This window comes from Passer domesticus, chromosome 9 (assembly GCF_036417665.1).
Source record: "Passer domesticus isolate bPasDom1 chromosome 9, bPasDom1.hap1, whole genome shotgun sequence".
Classification (NCBI taxonomy): domain Eukaryota; kingdom Metazoa; phylum Chordata; class Aves; order Passeriformes; family Passeridae; genus Passer; species Passer domesticus.
The window spans coordinates 30081508-30102233 of record NC_087482.1 but is presented as its reverse complement, the minus strand read 5'-3'; the positions used below and the strand labels follow the sequence as shown (position 1 = coordinate 30102233).

Genomic DNA, 20726 nt, shown 5'->3' with positions numbered 1-20726 from the left:
TCAGAAATTTAAGTAGAATAGATTAAAAAATCATGAGAGAATGTGCAGTTAACGATCTCCAGCACTCTCCTTCACACTCATCCTTTTGGAGACTGTGCTTTCAGAAAGAAAATCACTGAACTGTCAGTGTTCAACAAGCTGTGGAGTTAAGGGTGAAAGAAGCAATTGGCAACATGTAACTTGCCCCAATTAACGCTTGTTAGAAAAGCTTTACTTTCTGTTATTTAACAAAAATTTCAATATTAAACATAACTTAATGTACTGCCCAGCCTCAGATTTGATGCTGAACAGTACCTGAGACTCCAGTGATGTGAGAATGAGAGCAAGTTCTTTTGCCACTGGTGTCAGGCAGCACTTCCAGTCAGCTTAAAGTGAGAGGAACATTCAGTCAAAATTAAAAATCAGGTATATAGTACTTTTTTTTTGTTTGTTTTCTATCACTTTTGTTTGAAAATATTCCTTGTAGAATAAAGAGAAAAATTTTTCATTGTAAAATCAAATTAAAGTCTATCACATCATATGGGTGAACCTGAAGTGATTTATCCTTGCCAAGTGTTTCACAGTGATATTAACATGTATGAACTAATTAAAGCAGGGGACAAATAACCTTTTGAATCCAATTTAAGTTGAAATTCTTTGTTCATGTCATTTTAGTTCCTACAAGATATTCTGGACACGTTGTTTGTAGTTTTGGATGACAACACAGAGAAGTATGGTCTGTTGGTCTTTCAGTCTCTGGTAAGCTGCTGGATTCTTATTTATCTCATGCTCAGTGAGTTTTGAGTTTCTTATGACCATGTTACTAGTGTTGTGCTTCTGTCAAATATGAAATACTCAGCTGACCCAGCCATGCTTTCTGCAATGATCTTGGGTGAGGAGGGCAGGCTGACCTCAGCACGTGCAGGGGCAGCAGGATTTACTGCCACGTGGGAGAAGCAACCAGGAACACCTGATAACACAGAGTGACTGTTTAAAGCAGCTCCTTACCGTGGGTCACTTGTTTGTGGGCACTTGGCAGCAGTGTGCAATTCCTTGAGCTGGGTTCCCCTCTCCCTGTCCCCAGGTGTTCATCATCAACCTGCTCCGTGACAGCAAGTACTTCCACTTCCGCCCCGTCATGGACACCTACATCCAGAAGCACTTTGCAGGAGCTCTGGCTTACAAGTAGGTCTTGTGTTCCTCCCTTTGAGAAGTGGCATCACCAAGCCACCTTTGGGAATGGTGGCACCATCAGGATCCCAGCCTTCCTGGCAGCAGTGTCGCCAAAAGTAGAGCTACTCACCTGGAAGTTTTCCAGCACAGCTGTAGGGAAAAGCTGCCGAATGTCACCAGTGGCTGAGCATGGTTGGGCATTTCTCTTTCCCTTCTGGACTGGCAAATCTTTATTTTCTTTTTTTTTTTTTTACTGAAGAGACACTCAGCAACAACTCATTATCAGTCTGTAGTCTATACAAATGAGCTCCCAAGAGCATGTGCATTCCTCCTCTTAAAGATGTTGGGATACATGACTTGTGTGAAAGCTTAGAGAACTAATTGTAACTTCCAAAGTACACAGATATTCACATAAGATGTTCTATTTGGCTACAATTTAATTTCAGTAGATCAGAAATTTAAATTTCACTGTCACTTTGATTCTGCCTTATTTTCTGGTATCCAAAAGAATTTTGCATCAGAGAATGAGACAGACCTTTTGAAAGCAACCCTTCAGGTTGTTGGTTTTTCCTTTAGACCATTGCTTTTGTACATCTGAGTATATTCTGTCTTTGGCCACAGTAAACTATAAAAACAGCTAATAATTTCTATTGATTCTTTTAAGCAATTCATATTTTTCTGTAATTAAATATAAAAAATACTCTATCAATGGCAGGTAGAAACCCATAGATAATATACAGCACTGGAAGGCATAGTTGTGTTCACAGGGTAAAAAGGTGTTCTGCTTTGTATTAATTAGCACCTCTTTCACACAAAACAAATGGTTTTTGGTAATCTGATGTCTGAAATAAAACATGGGTTTAATACAGCTTTGTAAGTCAGTCCAGATGGTCTCGTGTACTTAGTAAAATAGATGCAGGTATTTTCTTTGTGATCTCAGTTTCTAAAAGCTTCTTACTAAGATGAGAGCTGGGATTTCTTATTAAAATAAATGTACATTTTGGTCTTAGAACCATGCCTTTATCAAAGCTGTATTTCTAATAACATCTTTTTAATGTGCTCTTAGTGTTCCTCATGGTCCAAGTCAATTACAGAGAAGAAATAATTTTCTGATTTTGAAACTTAAGTGTAAATACCATGTAAATTCAGTATGGAGGACAGCTGTAGCTGACCACTGCAATAAGGAGAAATGAGAGTGTTTAGAGAAGTCTCCCAAAGCAGGATGTGTGATGGCAGAGTGGTGCTGAAGGCTGTGCTCCCTGTCCCCCCAGGGAGCTGATCCGCTGTCTCAAGTGGTACATGGACCGCTCGGCCGAGCTCGTGCGCCAGGACCACATCCAGGAGGCAATGAGGGTAGGTGGCCATGGGCACTGCTCTGTTCCTCTGGCACACAAGGGCTGGCAAGGCTGGGAATGGAATCAAGGCTAGTGTGCACTGCTTTCCTGTAATTGTTTAACCAGATTTTTTTTTTATATAGCCACAGTTTTAGTTTTAGGGGGAGATTCATTCTTGTGCTGAAGAAATTGAAAGAATTAAGTCCCCTAAAACCCTTCTGCAACCATGTGGAGAACTTAAGTGGGACTTAGATCCATGGCCAGTGCATGAATATTGATGTGGACCACACCTGGCCCTCCAAGCAGCAGTACTTTTGAGTGTATCAGGCATGGGTGCTGTGGATCAAAGTTTTGCTCTTCAGTTCTTCATTGTACCACGGGTTAAAGTTCTGGAGTATTTTAAGCAACAGAGTCTTTAACTGGATGGAAACCCTCAGAAGTAGCACAGGACCTGACCTATGGTTCTGAGATGGGAGCATGATGTCCCAGGGAGGCACAGCTGTGAGAAACACCAGGAATGTTTTGGTGGTATTACAGAGAAATCAGAGAATAAAGAAAGTATTCATTTTTACCATATGTAATAGTAAGCCTGGAAGTCAGTGTGTCAAGTGCATAAATACAAGATGCCAGCATTTGCTGGAAGATGGGGTTTTTTTCAGTGAATGCCCACCTGCACCTTCTGCCTCCAAGGGGCTGGTGTCCTAACACCAGAGTCTGGGCACCTGGAGAACTGGAAGCAGTTGGATTTTGTCACTTGTCAGTTCAAATAGGTGTAACATCTCCCAGGTGAAGGACACTGCCAATGTCATGCTCTCACTTTCCAGATCCCCTGCTGGGATCCTATTCAGATAAGGGCATCACACCTGTGCTTGCTTTGGCTTTGTAGATATTGCCACGCTTAGGAACATCTTTGGAATTTTCAACCACAGATTCATACGGAATGGTAAAAATAGGGCAAAGATGCTTTTTCTAGGAATTAGCAACTTTCTCATGTTTTTTTATTTTTTTTTCTATCATTATCTTCCGTTTTTTTAATTGAGAAAAAAGCTATAAAAGTTATGAGATGAGAAGATCTCCAGCTGGAATGACTTCGAGGAGGTTTTCTTGCCTCTCAAAGCACTCATTAGTGGTTATGCAGTGCAGCAAATAGAGATGTAGGATATTGTCCCTAAGTGATCTGCATTTGCTGAACCTCAGAGCAGTCCTGTTTGGAAATAGTAATGACAGGAATGCTGGAATGCCTTTCAGCAGCTGGGGTTAGGGCAGTCACTTTGTGAATATGGTACCTTGTGTCTCGGCCTCCAAGGCAGCTCTTTGCTCACTCAGGCTCTCAAGTGCTGGCCTGGAACGTGGCTGTTCCCTCTGTGAGGGAGGTCAGTTTGCAGACCTGACAGCCCAAGCCTTTCCAAGCACAGGAATTAACATTACCAGCAGAGTTTGTGCAGAGCTGACAGCACATCCTCTGCCACCCACGCTGCTGTCACATCTTATTCAGGCAGTTGCCTTTGCAGGTATCTCTTGCAGGCCCAAATTCAGGTCTTATCTTCTCCCATTACAATGAAGTGACTGATTTCCTTCTTTGTTTCCAGATTTTATTTCAGGCATTTGGGGCAAGTTTGTACCAAAGACATTATCATTGCTAATGTGTCATTACTACTACCAGATTCTACTGTTGGGGATTTCTGTGGACTTTGATGTGTTCACCACACTCCTTGCATTAGAAGTTCTTTGACTGAGAAAACAGGATAGCCCTGTGTCCCTTTTTCCCTGAATTACCTGTTCAGTGCAGTGCCCTAAAGCTGGTGCTGAAATACTCTGCACTCTTACAACTCCTGGCTGCTCATGTACATTCATGATGGACATGCAGATGTCTCATAGGATTCTGATTTCCAACCCTGGCATTAGCAAAGAGAGTTGCAGAGAACTTCTAAAATGTCTTATCTCCCTCAAGACTGCTCTTAATTCTCAAAACGTCCTGTGCAATTTGGAAAAGCTATAACTGAAAGGACATTTCTACCAAGAACACAGCAGCATGCTCCTTTATTGTGCCCTATACAAAGCTCCACAAAAGCTCCATCCTTTGCTCCCAGGGAATTTCTGTAACCCAGTGTCCATGAATGGCTCCACAGCCAGTTTTGCTGTCCCTGAGGAAATTAAGAACTAAGGAACTGTGTCAAGGAAATGCCCTTCCAGCTTCAGTGATCTTCCAGCAGAACTATAAGTGGGTTTTGCCTACATTAGGGAACCAACAGCAAGGGCTTTTGTCCCTCAGGAGGTTTTCCCTGAGTCTTCCCTGCTGGTCACAGGGCAGAGGTGCTCACTTGTTACATGAACATGCACACAGACTGTGTTTGTAAGGGACCTACTTCAATTTGACACTGATCTTTTATATCATGCCAAACATCACTGAAGGCTGGGATGTTATCTCAGTGCACTTGTATGTCTTTAGTCACAAATTCACATCATATTTGTGATGCTGTTGGCAGCAAGAGTTATTCCTGGTGCTGACTTGTGCTACCAAGACTTGGTTTGTGTTTTTAGCATCCCAGCCACGTGTGCAGACACTGGGAACTCTTTGGTTCAACCTGTGGGCTCATTGTCTGTGCTAAGGAAGTGCAGTGCCCTGAGCCCTGCTACCTCACCTTCCACGGGGAATTATGGAGGTTCACACACAAATGCTCTGATTCACTGCAAAACCCAATCCTCACATTGAAGTTGTGAGCCTTCAGATGAGAATGATGGCTGTGTGCACTGATGGCCCAAAGCAGCTCCTACGGGCACTGCATGTGCTGGGCTTGGTGTTGGCACAGGCCTGTCAGCCTTGGAGAGCTGACTGGGAACCAAGAGGCCTTTGTGTGGAAAGGAGCCAGGAACGCAGCTGGTATTTCCTGATGAAGTTCTCTGGTGTAAGGAAGCTTCACTGGGAGATGGTTTAGTACAGAAGTATAAATAATAACTGCTAACTACCAACCTTGCCATAATTTCTGGGGCAGGGGGGGAGGCTGTAAGAGTCAATGGCATTTTGAGGTCCATGATGGCTTTATGAGGAATTTCACATTCCTGTTTTATATCCCTAAAGCTGTGGCATTCTAAAGCTTACAACATAGCACTGCATATTTGTGCATATTGTGTGGTGGCTCAGTGAGGGACTCTTACAGGTGCAAAAAATATCTCTTGGGAGCAAAACTTGTATTTGAATTAACTTCCAGTTTCCCAGCATTGAAGTGAGATACGAGTGTTTTCCATGCAATACACTGAAATATTAGTAAGGTTTCTGTACAGCCTATGATTGCTGAATCTCCAGCCTGTTGTTTTCCTGTGCTGGGTTTTGAGGATGTCATCAAAACATGAATTGTCTTCCCTCAATCCTGCTTTGCTGGTGAATCCTGTTGAGCACTAAGAGAAGCAGTGATGTCCCTGATATTTGGTACACTCTGGCATTGCCAGTATCAAGGAGGTGTGTGAAGAGTCACCTTGCTGGGCTGGTGTCTCAGAACTGTTGACAGGACAGTGACTTCTTACAGCTGCTCAGAACAATGTGTTTTCTTCATGGTCACTGCTGCCAGATCAATGCAGTTGTAAATAACGCCATTTACAAAATTTTGAAAGAAAACAGAACAGCTTCTTCAGACACTTCATTGTGCAATTCATGAGAAAACCAGAAGTTTCATACCTTGACCAAAATTTTCCTCAAATGATGTAACTCAGATTTGTCTCCTTGATGTAAATGCATACTTTTCCTGTTAGTGGGACATGCAAGTAACAAAGATTATTGGTTGTGAATGGGTACTTGCCTAAGAGCAGCTCTTCCTCAACTGAATTGTGTAACTTATAAAGCCTGTTTTTCATTCTCCTTTCTAAAGCTCAAGAATTTAGTTATTATGCATGTAGAGTCTTTCCTGGTTCTCTTTAAAGCTCCTTTATTTTTCTTTCTCTCTTTTTCTCTGTCTTGATCTCCTTCCTCTCCTGCTCCTTAAGGCCTTGGAATATCTTTTCAAGTTCATTGTCCAATCTCGGATCCTTTACTCCAGAGCTACTTGTGGAATGGAGGAGGAGCAGTTCCGCTCCAGCATCCAGGAGCTTTTCCAGTCCATCAGATTTGTGCTCAGCTTGGACAGCAGGAGCTCTGAGACTCTCATCTTCACACAGGTTTGCTATTTCCTACACTCCCACTGGCAAACCACAAGGCAGCTGTTCCTGCAGGGGTAGGAGGTGTGGGCACATGGGGGTGAAATGCAGGTCAGTGGAGTTTTCCCCCCTAAAAAGCTGGTGATGCTGCAGAACAAGACAGCCGTTAATGGCACTAGACAGTAACTGTGCACGGTGAGCTGGACTGGGGCACTCTAGGAGGAAGTGACTTCTCACATGAGAATGCAATTTTTGCTGTTCACAAAAGTAAACTGCGTTTTCAAGTCTCTCTCATTCCTATGTCTTATGGTTGGCTGTTGCAACACAGCAGATGGGACTCAGTTTCTTCATGCAGGAAAAGCCCATCCTTTATTCACATAGTTCATATTTATAGGAAATATCAGAAGGCACTGTGTTAAACCTAACTGCTCAGCAATACACTGACACTCAGTTTATTGGTTAGGGTGTAAGTCTGTCAAATCTCTCTATATTTGGTTAGTTTACATATTTTCTTCACTGATTCTTATGAGACAGATTTCTTGTTTAGAACAGGTGCAAATGGTTTTCTTACCAGAATAGCTTGTTGTGTTAACTGCTTTCATTCTTATGATTTTTCACATGGGAAGTTAGCTAGCTGCACTTAAAAGAAATAACAAGCCAGCTGGTAATTTAGCAGAGCAAGGCCTGATTTTTATAAGGCCTTTCTTTTATCATATCTCTACTTGTATGCAACAGTTGGCCTCAAGAATTTCTAAATCCTTCATTATAGTACTTCAAATCAATACTTACGGTCACAGCAGCATCACAGTAAGAAGTTCAACTGATGTATTTGCACTCAGGTAAACAATTCCAGCATGTGCTAAAATTACAGTCAGAATCATGTGCAGCCTGACCACAAACATGTTGTGATGCCCATACTCATTTAATGCATCATTAAATATGGCCCAGGGGACTTCATGAAGATTCCATGAGGGCTGAAGACAATACTCGAAGTAAGTAAGGATGCTGCTGAGTTTTGGGTTCAGTTTGAAACACCTCTGTACTGCATTACATACTGCTGCATTTAAATTTTAAATGTCAAACATGCTGTTTGATGTCTCAGAATGGAGCACCCAGAGCTCCCTGGTTATCGTGAAGGTGGTTTGTAATCACTAATGCAGAATTACAGATGTTTGGAACACCTGCTGTATTTTGCAAAAGCAGCTGCTGTGAACATTGCAGCCAAGCAGTGACTCTGCTGGTTCAGGAAGCTGCCAGTGGAGTGATCCCTTTCTTAAGGAGCTGCTCTGAAAGATTTGAGAACAGCTGCTCTAATGTTTTATTTAATCACCCATTAGTGGGTATAATAAGATGAGCCAGGAACAAGAGAAGTCAGTGCACAGAATTTTGCAGACAAAGTGATGGTGAATGGAAACAGTATCTGCTGAATATTTTCCAGTTGTGTTGGTCCCAAATAGAGAGGGAGAGTCACTTCGAGAATGGGGGATTTTCCTTTGTTTTCTTTGTTTCTCTTCTTAATTTTTTCCTCCTTTCTCTCACTATGGTATTTCTTACTTTGGACTTTTGTAATTCGTAAAGCCTGTCCTTGTTGAATCTTTGAAAAGTTTACTTTTTGTTTCCCCCTTGCCACTGTGTTGCCCCCTGATCCCATTGCCCCTAGGCCCCCCAGGCTGGAGGGCAGGCGAGCGGAGCCGGGACAGGTGCCCCACAAAAATGTGGGGGCACAACAAGGCCGACATTTAATTCTGTAAGTAATGATCCCCAGGACTGCTCAAGTGTTTCATTGTGGATGTTCCCAGTCAACCTCCTTTCCCTACCCCAAACACTCTTTTCCTGCATATAAACTAGAGTTTGATGTTTAAGTGGCCAGTACTTTAAAACCTGGAGATGAGGAATATTTCAGTTATTCATGGACCAGTTTATGGCATCCACACACCAAAAAGACAGTACTGAGGATGTACACAAGATTCTATAAGTCAATTTGTTCAGGGGAGCCAAGTGTTTCTTATTTGCTTATTAGTTCTGGAAATCTGGACAATAACTAAATACCCACAGAAACGCTCGAGGCCCTGGCAAACATAATTTCCCTCACACTTGTGCTCTTCTCGAGGATATTTGACAGATCTCAGTATCTTGGTTTTTTCCAGCAATGAGAGTAAAACTGATTTCCTTCCTCCCAGGCAATTAGTTTGACATGAGTAATGTACCAGCATATTTTAGGGTGTTGAGCAATAATGGGACCCTTCAAGGAATTGTTGAAATGATGTCACCTAAGGACAGCTCCAAATCTTCCTGAAGAAATCCCATGCCTACCCTTGGATTGGTAGAGGTTATACAGAAACCCTTCTGCTTTAAAAGTAACAGAAAGTTTAGGAAAACTCCTGATAGGATTTGTTGGGCCAGTATTGTAATTTCACTTGTATTATCCCAAAGATAAAGACAGTGACTGGATTTATGGCTGTTACTGCCTTCCAAGAGTACCAGCAGCTAGTGAAACAATTTATATTTATTTGTCAGTACATTGTAGGTATGCAGGAACAAATAGGTGACAACACTCAGGAGGCCTTGTGGGGGTTTCTGTAATCTGAGTTGATTGTGACAAAGTAAGATTTTGAGAGAGAACAAGTGGAAGAAGGAGGTAAATTTATATTCAGAATAATTTAATGAGCTCTACCATGTTAGTTGTAAAAATAACTTGATTTTGCTCAAATACTATTAAATAGATTTCACTGTTGAAGGAAAAAAGACTTGGCAAAGAAGGAGGCTGGGATTATATGGATTAGGAGAGTCATGTCAGTATGGAAGAGATAAAGAAATGTTTATGCAATGAGAAAACAAAAAAAAAAGTCTCTGAGGAAAAGGAAATACTGACAGTGGTGAGACTCTGGAAGGACAAAGCTGAACAGAGATGTGCAGTGAAGTCTGGTAAATTGTGCAGGAAATCACTGAGGGGTTTGTGTGGAGAGCTTCAGGGAAGGGAGGTGGGAATGGCAGGAAGGGAAGAGTGGAGGTGAGGCTGGCTCAGGAAAGCAACCATCTAGGAATTAAAATAGTTACAATGAGGAAGCAGGTGTGAAGCTTGGGGAGGATGTGGAGGAAGGGAAGAATTTTAAAACATTAGAGGTGGTGGCAGTTGTTTGATAGGACACCAAGTGTGCAGAACTTGAGCATAGGGTGGTGCATGGAATTTTCTACTCTTGCGGAAAAATTAATTGAAGAATAGGAAATAAGACATGAAGGGATTTTTGTTGCTGTTGTGCTGAACCATTTCTGCACTTCAAGGAGAACTTTCAAGGCTAGCTCCAGCTTACTGGAAATATCCGTTACTGCAAGAATCACATGCACACTCGCATGATGTGATGCCTCTTTCACATGGACTCACACCCCACCCCTGCTGCAGAAATCCTGGAATGTCACATGGCAGAGCTGGTTAAGGGTCTGTCAGCAGGTTCTTCACTTCAGAATATTTTCTGAAGAGTTTTAACTGTCTCAGGTAGTTGCTTAGTACAAACAATTGGTATAGAACTCTAATCAGAAGCAAGTGTTGCATTAACTGAAAAAGTAAATCAACAAAGATGGACTATCTTGTCTGATATCTCAATTTTTCTTCTGTTTTATAAGCTGTCTCCTAAAATACAGCTTTTTGAAGCTATATCTATGTACTCTACTTATCCTAAGATTCACTATTGCAGCAGCACTTGATTTTTCTGTGCTACATGTGACTCGTTCACTCTGAGCTCCAGGTACCACGAACCACGAGCAGCAGGCATAGCACAGTCTGTGGTGGCTTTGTGCAGACCCTTTGTTCAGTGTTGCTGTTCCCACCTCGCTGCGCCGGGCTGCAGGGCGGGAGCTGCAGGCGCTGAGCTGCCTCGTGTCCCCGCAGGCGGCCCTGCTGAACTCGTTCCCCGCCATCTTCGACGAGCTGCTGCAGATGTTCACGGTGCAGGAGGTGGCGGAGTTCGTGCGGGGCACGCTGGGCAGCATGCCCAGCACGGTGCACATCGGCCAGTCCATGGACGTGGTGAAGCTGCAGTCCATCGCGCGCACCGTCGACAGCCGCCTCTTCTCCTTCTCAGGTGCGCCGGGGCTTGCCAGTGGCTCTGCTGGGAATGATTCCCTGCTGAATGCCACTCATGTTGGTAACTGTTTCTCTTGGCAGCGGCATTAATAAATGGATTCACTCGCTCGGTTGGTTGGAGCAGGGTGGTAATAAAGCCAACAGTGTGGGTTTGATCCCTCTTTTCCCAAGGGCTTTCACTTCAGAATTGGATTCCATGATCCTTATTTGTCCCGACTCAGAACGTTCAGTAACTCTCTTCAAAACAAATACTTTACAAGTTTCACTGTGGTAGGAAATGTTTATAAATCCAACATAGATAAATTGTAGTTACTAAAGGTTGATTAACATACATGAAAAAATTAGCTATTTAAACTGCCAAATCTCACTTTACATTTTGAATTGCTCTTACCATGGACAGGAAGAAAACCTCCTTTCCAGCCAACTTATGCCTGGGAAGCAGGGTGGATATTCACGTGAGAAACCCACCACATTCCTTTAAAGTATCTTTAATCTTTACATTGTAACTTTAGTTTTTCTTTAGCTCAACACTTAGTAACTCTTTAATTCTTAAAATTTTACTTAAATATATTGTTGCTTATATATACTTTAAAACAGAATTTTAAAAAATCTTTAAGAACTCTGTGGAAAATAGCTGAAGATTGTGAGTGTATTTCATACACAAATGTCTGAATGAAAGAAATTATGAAGGTGAAGTGGAAGATAGAAAGCTCCAGTGGGTTTCTCTTTCCTGTAGTGAGGACCTCAAGTTAGTGCACTTAAATTATTATACTCAGTACAAGGTGAGAATGATAACACCACAGAATTTTGTTGAAACCATCCATTGTAATTGTGTAAATATTTTCTTTCCTTACATTTGTAACCATTTTCCTTCATTCAGAGTCCCGGCGCATCCTGCTGCCTGTGGTCCTTCACCACATTCACCTTCACCTACGACAGCAGAAGGAGCTGCTTATCTGCTCTGGGATCCTCAGTAGTATCTTCTCTATAATCAAGACCAGTTCTTTGGTAAATCTGCTACGTGATTTCAATTTTTTATTTGCACTTCTGATTTAGTAAAATGAAGAGTGAGACATTTTTATAGGTTAATACAGGTTTTTCAAAGAACCTTTTGAAAACAATATTGTGCTGTCAGCAGGAGAACATCTGAAATGAAGGCCTGGCTCTGTGTGTGACTCAGAGCATCCTGATTACACAGTGTGCTTGCTGTTACGAGGGGGGAATCACATACACCCTCACCAGCTTTGACACTGTTTAATTTTCTTCATGCAAGCCCAGAACTTGGATGTCAGTGGAGTTTAAAAGTTCTACACAGCTCAAGGACTCGTAGTTCTGCAAGAGACAGTAACTAGCACTTTGTGGTTCACATGAAAAGAATACTCTAAAATTATCCAATCAATGAATTCCCACTTACTTCTGGAAATTGCTGCTGAGTTTCAACACCCAGCTTTGACGGTCATAATACTCTGATTTCAAATGGTAACTAGATCATGTAAAGCAATGCTCACAAAGAGGGGGTGGTGAAGTTTCCCCACCTGACTAAAGTAGGAAGCTCATGGTGCTAAATATAATCCATACCAATGTGTATTTCCAATTACAAGTCATGGTTCTGTGTGAAAGGAATGAGATGAAAGGCATCATGGAAATAAGCTAAAATAATACTGCCATGGAGTAAAGGTTCCTGAACATAATCTGCTCCTGTTGTGTTCTACACCTTTGATTATAGACTAACCTTTATGGCTGTCACCCTGAATGTTTCCATCAGAGACTGTCCAGGTAACACACACACACTCTGGCAGAACAACAGGATCTGGTACCAATGAGACTTTGGATTGTACTTCTGTGAGCCTGTTACAGAGCTCTCCGTCCCAGGGAGCCTGGCATGGCTCACTCAGCAGAGCTGTCTTTACCAGTTCCATCTCTCCAGTTCCTAACTGTCTGTTTGCTCACCACTTGCTGTAGGAGGGAGATGTCGTGGAGGAGGTTGAGATGATGGTGGAGAGCCTCCTGGACGTGCTGTTACAAACTCTGCTCACAATCATGAGTAAATCGCAGTCTCAGGAGGCGGTAAGAGGGCAGCGCTGCCCGCAGTGCACAGCAGAAATCACTGTTAGTAACTAACAATCAGTTTCTATTTCCTGCTTCTCTAACCTCTGGTTCAGTCCCTCACCACCACTGGCACCTCATCATCATCTCTGCTGCATGAATGCCCAGGGCTTTGTGTCCTTCCCTTAATAAGCCACCAACCCATTCCTTCCTCCCTGCACTAGTGAGGGCTGCAGGAAGCAGTGGAGCTCAGGAAGCTTTAGTGGATTTCCAGATTATTTTCTTGGTTGACTTTGCAGCTATGATTGAGAGTTATTTCTCAAGACTTGAGGTACTAGGGAACTGTCTGGGGCTTCACCCCTAAGATGATATCTCCAAGGGCTATAATGAGTATCAGGCTGTGATGCCCAAAACTGAGAATATGACAGTGCTCTGTGGTTGAATCCCTTTACTTTACACCCTGGAGAGCTTCTGTCCAGGGTCACTGATTATTTCATGTACATGAAACACAACATACTTTTTCAAAAGAAATTAAGAGATGCTAAGTCAAATGAGCTGTTGAGCTGGGTGGGAGAAGCTACCACTTTACCCAGGCTGCCAGCCTTAGCCACAGGGAAGAAATTTTTCTTTGACATGCAGTGGAAGAGAAGAAAAAGAATAGAATTTTGCTGTTCAGCCTTTTTCTTTTCTGGATTTCTGCCCTTTTCTATTCTAGCCTATTTTAGCCTATTTTTGTTTGTTGGAGTCTCTAATGCAGCTTTTGCACAATGTAGGATGTTAAGCTGCTGTTCAGAACATCCTTTTTTTAGACTTGTTTTTTTAGCAAATGGCTGAAACCCCAGCAGTGCTGCTGGGGGCAGATGTGCACCAAGGTGCACTTCTCACACAAGAGAGAAGGTTGGATCTTGCCTTGTTAGCTCAGTTAACGAGATATGCTTTGATACAGAAGGAAAAGGGACTGGCTTGCAAATGTCCAGTAATATCTCAGTTTCCTTTTACTGCTGCCATTTGACTTGCTGCTGTTTCCCACATGCCAGCCAACACAGAAGAGCACATCTTTCTTCCTAGTGAAGTTCAGCCCTGGAAAGCTTATTGCAACAACCCATGTCAAAACTTCTGGGTAGATAATTGAGCCATTTAGAAAAACAATAAAATGGAAGGCACAGTCCCTTGTATTCACTCCTCAATTTACATTTCACAGCACAGTGATACATGAATTCTTATTAGATATGGCCTAGATTTGTGCATTTTCCAAATTAGTTTCTCTGTTGCAAAAAAAAAAAAAAAGAAAATAGTGTTGTGCAAGGGACTGGCAGTCCACAGACCAGTCCTGATGTTTTTGGCACGACTTTACTTGTTCTCTTGGACAGATTGCTTAACTTCTCTGTGCTTTGCTTTCAGATTTGTAAAATGGGGGAGCTCCTCTTTGGAAAACACTTTGGGATGCTGTGGTAACTGGTTAGGGTGCATCTGCTCTGCAGAATTACAGAAATGTAATTGTTGCTCCTGTAGGCTTACCCAGACTGTGCTCAGGAAATCTGACTGCAGATCTGTCAGTACTGGAGCTTTGACAGCACAGAACTTGGTGCACACTAATAAGCCATACATTTACAAGCTTCCAGACACCTTCTGTAGCCCAGCCTGATCCCAAGCTGTCACTGCTTTACTGGTCAGAGTCTCTTAGTTCAAATAATTGCTGGTTTATTGGCATGAGCTGCAGTCACACCTCTGACAGGCACTGTGTACCTGAAAAAGGTATTGTCAAAACCTGCATGCTTGGAGGGGGATTTGTTAATGTCTGTATTCATAATTTTAAATAATTATTGTTTAGACTACAGCTTTGATTAAAAGATCTTTAAAACTGGCATCTGTGGAGGAGCCTCCTGGAGGTGTATGCCTGTATTAACAGTAACTCAGGAACTGTTAGCCTGCAGTACTTTCAGTCTGTGCATGTCACCTGTCCCCTCATAGGCATTGGGGCCATTTCAGACCCCTCCCTTTATACCTTCCCCCGGGTTAAGCTTTGATCTGTGAAATTTCAGATTGTCTGAATGAAAGAGTTTCTCATTTGGTCAACAGGGAGAATATGTCTCCTGCCTTTTATCATTGCTTCGTCAGATGTCAGACACTCACTTCCAGCACTTACTGGACAATTTCCAAAGCAAGGATGAACTGAAGGTACAAAAGGATGTGATGTTTGTAGGGTGATTCCCTCAGAATGGGAGAGCAGAGAGGAATCCCTTCAGCACCACTTGCCCTGTTAATCATTCCTATCCACTGGCTCTCTGTTCAGGGACCTCCCTGTCACTTTTACAATCACTGATGTAGTGTTGCAAAAACACACTTAAGACCACAGGGCATTGAATTATCTTTATAACAGCAAACAAAGTCCCAGGATAAATGTTGTTGGACATAAAGGATATTGTAATTGTTACATATAAAACACAGGCAGAGGAACAAGGCTTCTTAATCCTGTGAGTGTGAAGTCAGTTGTTGTATAGCATTTTGCTACATGTTCAGTATGCACTGGAGCTTTCTTACAAAGGGTATTGATTTTATGCCAGAAGAGAATTCAAGCCTTTTGGGGGTTACAAATGTCTCTAGCAGATGAAATATTTTTTGGGAAAGCTGTAACCTTACCACTCCACTTGCTGCATGCTTCTTTGTGAGCATCAGCTTAAATTATAGCTCTCCATGAAAGCAGGGCTTGGTGAGGGGCACAGAACTCTGACATTTTGAAGTGGCACATCTCACATCTCATACCAGCAGAACTTCTTAACTCAGCTTCAGTGGGGAAGTGGAGGATCTCCAGCAACAGCCTGTTTAAAAGGCAGACTAATCCTACAAATAAATACAAGCTTTTATATAAAATTATTTTGTTTAGCATGGCACTCAAGCACAATAAGAACAATGTAATGTTACCTTAACAATGTTCTGTTACCTTAACAAATGAAATGGAGAAACAGTGAGAAGTCCTTTCTGGATACACTTTCAGCTTTTAAATATTTTGTGTGCATATAGAGAAGCTGAATAAATCAGGGAGATGAATTTGGGATGATAAAATTCTTATCTTTAGGTTGCAGGGTTCAGTGTATCTCAGGTTGATAGCTATGTGACATTGCTGCCTTTCTGATAACTTTGAAATTGCTCACAGAAAAATGATTTGGTAAATTAATTCATAATAAATTTTAATAGATATTTTTAAAGTCATCCAAACTATAGTTCTTATGTCAGACTTGTGGAAAGGTCATTGAACTAAAATTTATCTTTATGCCCAAAAGAACTGTCATATCTGATAATCTGAGTATATGTTCCAAGAGTACCACAAAGGCTGAAGATTTTATATATTACTCTATTTTCCCACCAAATATGGCTGTTATAATATTTTCCAATATTTCTTCTGGAATGGAAAGGCATTTTATTCACTTACCACTGTTCCACTTGGGACAAAATGAGGCCAAAAGTCAAGGAGCTTCTAGTGCTTTACTGTGAGCTCAGATACACCAAGATATTAATCAGACATCCTCCATTAAGGCATAATGGCAGCATGGTTTTGAAGAATCCCTGCTCTGCCAATTTCTCTTCTATTTTGCCTTTGTCTGGAAGGAAAACAAAACAACAAAATCACAGTCTGCAAGGCCAACAACTTGTCACATTTGATCTTTGCTGTTGCTCTGTACAGACATGGAGGTGCAGGTAGTCAAAAATCAGAAATGTCTTCAGGTTTGGGGATTTTTTTTGGAGAGCAAACATCCAGCTGAATGTGGCTAAGAGCTCTTTGCTGCTGTGTGTTGCCAGAAATGGGGTTTTCTGTTACTATTTTAGAAAGTCTGTAGGAGTTTTATTGGGCTTGGGGGTGTGGTTAGTGCTCAAACTGTGACACAAGTCCAAAGAAATTTGGACAGAAATTAATAAAATGAATGCATTAAAAAGTGATTATGAGTCCAGTGTATTTGAAAATAGCTGCAAACTGACACTGGAACTCTGGGTGATAATATGAGAAGTCAGATACAATTATGCACATTGGGAAGATTTTCATCTCCCTGTAGAAGTGAAGATTTTAAAGAAGCTGGAAGTTGTATATTAAACAAAAGGAATAAAGCCATATTCCAATGTATGTTGCTTTCATGTTCCCAGGTGAATGGCCTTGCAACACAAAACTCAGAGCACACTTAGCTTAATTGTCTTTCTTGCAATCAAGAAAAGACATTCACCTGCAAGTGCTGCTGATTTTTACATATTTTTCCCTGTGTGACAGGAGTTCCTCCTGAAGATTTTCTGTGTGTTCCGGAACCTGATGAAGATGAGTGTCTTTCCTCGAGACTGGATGGTGATGAGGTTGCTCACCAGCAAGTAAGTAGAGGAGCAGGTACAAAATGTTGCCATTCTGTGGCAGTTAAACCTGGGGGCAGTGTTTTTCCTCAGACTGAGATGTGAGGATCAAGACAGGAATTCTGGATGGCTTGTCCTCATTCTGCTGCTGTTGTAACACTGGAGCAAACACGTGTTTGTGGGTTTGTTAAACTCAGCAGTATTTCCAGAGCCAGGAGTTAAAAGCAGAGCTGAAGGAGCTGCCCAAGGGTGAGGGGCTGGGTGACCCTGCAGCTCCAGCACACAGGGTGAGCCCAGCTCCCCACACCAAGGGCTGTGTGTGAGCCTCTCCCTCCATTGTCAGGGAATCCCTGCCTTGTACATCTGTTTTTCCCATGAACATCCCTCTGTAGCTGAGCAAGGAAAGGCTCTCGGGTATTCGGGGAAAGGGGGAGCAAACCCCAGCCATGACACCAAAGCATTACACAGAGCTCCTTCTCAATTCAGTTGTCATCTGCCATTTTAATGCTCCATTTTATCTCAGTTTCTTGCTTCTGCTGGGCTAAGTACTGTGCTCTTTGGATCAGCAGCAGTGTTGAACACAGCGTGGCTGGAATGATCCCCTAGTTCCCTCAGCTAAACTAGCTGTGGAATTCCCACTGACTGAATGACAGCTGGAGCATTCCCACTCTGAGGAAACACCATGGAAATGTTCCTAAAGGCTGCCTGCTCAGCTGAGCTAAATGCTCTGCAAGTCCACCCTGCTAATGAGAAGTGAAAGAAGTGGATTTCAGGAATTCAAGCGTAAAGATTCAATGAAGTTCTGTAAGAAAAAAGAAATCCACCTGAAACACTGGCTCCCTCAGATGCTGCAGGTTACCTGTTCCCCTGGGCATCATTTTGCCACAAAGCTTTAGGCTGACAGTTACATTTAGCAGTGCTGCTGGAGTATTGCTTGCATGTGAATCAGAGATGTGCTCTTCTTTTGATACTACTGTTGCCTTATCTACATGCCATTTATTAATTCCTGAATCTGTCATGTGCCTTCATTGCCTTTCACTAAGGTGTCTGTAACCACCAACAAAAAATAACACAGAATCAAAAATTAGCAAAATGCTCACAAAATCTTGAGTTTAATGTGAGTGAGATAAAGGACTGTTGTACAGACAAGAACAAGGACAGATCAAACTTTCTGAGTTACTCTCCTCTGGGGAAAAAAACCTTTCTGCTTAGAACAGGAGGAAAAGGAGTATATTATTCCAATTCCCTGGTGGTCATATGGCCCAGCCATGCAAAATAGACAGGATTTTAAATGCTTATGTGTAAATTCTAAAAATTACAATAGTAGTGAAATCTTATATCTTATATTAATTAGTACAAATTTTTCATTAAAGCAAAGAACGGTGACTTGTGTGTAAATATCACAGAGATTACACAAAGAAAGCACTTCTCTGTACCCGTAGTAAAATCAGCATCATCAACCACTGTAATATGCTGTATTCCAGATTCAAATGTTCTCTTTTGTTTTCTTTTCTTTGTTTTTGGCTGCAGTATCATAGTTACAACAGTTCAATACTTGTCTTCTGCCCTGCATAAGAATTTCACAGAAACGGACTTCGATTTTAAAGTAAGAATTGATTCAGAAAATGTTCTGACATCTTTTCAAACCAGCAGGAACAAAGGAACAGGAGCTGCCCTCTGCATTAGCTGATGATATTTGCAGCATTTATTAGAGTGTCTGTCAGGAAGATGACCTAACTGATAAAGGACAGGAATGGAATCTGCTGTGGAACTGATGGGAAGTAGAACAGATACAGTGTGAGATCAAATCAGGAAAATTGAGTCCCTCATAAAGGAAACCAGTAATTCCATAAGCATGGGGCCAGTGGAGCATCTGTCTGATGGATAATGCAATGTAAACTCAGGCAATGCTTTTCCTCACGCTGGGGCATTCATGAACTTCCTCTCCCAGAGGTCTCTCTGGCTGATGACACAAACCCTGGAACACAGTCCTAGGAGTGTTGTCCCTGTGTCTGATGTAGTTGGGGATGGGCAGCAAGTTCAGTGTTAGTAAGGAAGAGCTGCCAGACATGCACCTAGGGACAAGGGCACACACCAAGCTGGCAAAAACCTCATCTCTCTGGGAAAACACTAAATTGTGGGGGTCCTATTCATGATAGAATTTTATCTCTGGGGATTCTTGGCAGATAAAACCTGCTCAACCTACAGAAGAACAATTTAAAAGTTTGCTGATGTCACCAAGTTTATTAATTTTTGAGCTCTGGTGCAAAGAGGAAAACCCAGTGGCATTGCTTTTGTGGGGGTTTTCATTTCAGTTCCTATCAGGGTTTAAATAATCCATTTGCCCCCTTAAGAGTTAATTTGTATTTCCATAGTAAGAGACATATTGATGAAGTTATCCCTTGATTACAAAAAGGAGTCTGTCTTTCTCCACTTCTTTAAAACTTTCTTTTGGCGTATAATGTTATAAAATTTCTTTGCTTGTCACAGGTGTGGAACTCTTATTTCAGCCTGGCAGTTTTGTTTATAAACCAGCCGAGTCTCCAACTAGAAAATGCCACCCCACCTAAGAGGAAGAAGATTCTGGATAAGTAAGGACATGTTTTGTTGGGTTGCCACCTCAAAAAAGAGCCTTATTTTCCTACCATAAGTCTCTGTGATTTGTTATGAAACCTGGGAAGTGGAAATGCCTGGGAAATGAGTAACTAGATCTCCCAATACAGCAATCAGTTATTAGTCAAGTTGTTTGATATTCTTACATTGACATAAATGTGAATTGAATTTTTTAACAGTTTCATTATTTTTTCACATCACTGCCTTGCAAGTTTTTGTTCCCTGGGCAGCTGTGTCTCTGTTCTCTCTCAGGTATGGTGACATGAGAGTGATGATGGCCTATGAGCTCTTCAGCATGTGGCAGAACCTGGGTAAGCCCCTCTCTCTCTCACCTGACAACCAAAGCCAAAGGAAAACCCTGTTTCTGTCAGATTTTAATATTTTTTTAATGTTTTGTGGCATCACAGAGTCCTTTGTTTCTCTGAAGAGAAGCACATCTACCAAAACTCTCTTCTGCACTGTATTCTAGAGGAAAATAACAAAATGTTTGCTGATAGAGATCACAATTACAGATCTCTGTATTTGTGATCTCTATCACAAAAGGATATGAGAAGGGGTGAGTCATTAAGAGACCAAAGGAGTGACACAAGTCAGATTGGATAACTTAATTATGTGGCTGCAAAATATTCACCCAGCCATATACAAACATTTTATGTGTAGGAATGTAGGTAGGAGTTGCTATTAAAAACATAAAGATGACAAATGTACCATGCTGATATTCAGCTGAAGGGGAGCTACCTGTAAAATGCTATGAGTAAAGGAGATTTTGTAATCTCTGAGAAAATATGTAAGAATCTGGAGTAAGAGAAGAGGGACCATATTACTGTCACAGTGTTTTCCCTAAGTGCACTTGATTCTACATTAGTTTGCTCAATCCTGCTTTCTACAGCTAAAAGAAACAACAAAACGCAAAAAAATATAAACCCAAGACAAGCAGGACAAGGTTCAGACAACAGTCAGGAAGACTATGGAAGCAAGAAAACTGAATAAGCCTGATCTGTGTACAACTAAAATGAAACAGCCAGAACTCGTCACAGTTC

General features: G+C 41.8%; 1 protein-coding gene and 1 long non-coding RNA gene across 12 annotated transcripts in view; one reads left to right on the top strand and one right to left on the bottom strand.

Moving 5' to 3' along the window:
* DOCK3 (dedicator of cytokinesis 3) overlaps window positions 1-20726 on the top strand; it is a 184742-nt gene that overhangs the window by 122328 nt on the left and 41688 nt on the right. For 8 of the 9 annotated variants that reach the window (XM_064432350.1, XM_064432343.1, XM_064432348.1 and 5 more), the window contains exons 20-31: window positions 655-738; window positions 1064-1164; window positions 2424-2505; window positions 6465-6635; window positions 10501-10693; window positions 11576-11703; window positions 12658-12804; window positions 14821-14919; window positions 17000-17094; window positions 18604-18679; window positions 19564-19664; window positions 19939-19997. In XM_064432350.1, the coding sequence (XP_064288420.1) occupies window positions 655-738; window positions 1064-1164; window positions 2424-2505; window positions 6465-6635; window positions 10501-10693; window positions 11576-11703; window positions 12658-12804; window positions 14821-14919; window positions 17000-17094; window positions 18604-18679; window positions 19564-19664; window positions 19939-19997 (1336 nt within the window). The remainder of the gene's footprint in view (window positions 1-654; window positions 739-1063; window positions 1165-2423; window positions 2506-6464; window positions 6636-10500; window positions 10694-11575; window positions 11704-12657; window positions 12805-14820; window positions 14920-16999; window positions 17095-18603; window positions 18680-19563; window positions 19665-19938; window positions 19998-20726) is intronic. The other variant, XM_064432344.1, reaches the window with a different exon arrangement.
* LOC135307835 (uncharacterized) overlaps window positions 12657-20726 on the bottom strand; it is a 53512-nt gene continuing 45442 nt past the window's right edge. For all 3 annotated transcript variants that reach the window (XR_010368457.1, XR_010368456.1, XR_010368455.1), the window contains 2 exons: window positions 16172-16340; window positions 12657-15582 (listed from right to left, as the gene is read on the bottom strand). This is a non-coding gene — a long non-coding RNA (uncharacterized LOC135307835). The remainder of the gene's footprint in view (window positions 15583-16171; window positions 16341-20726) is intronic.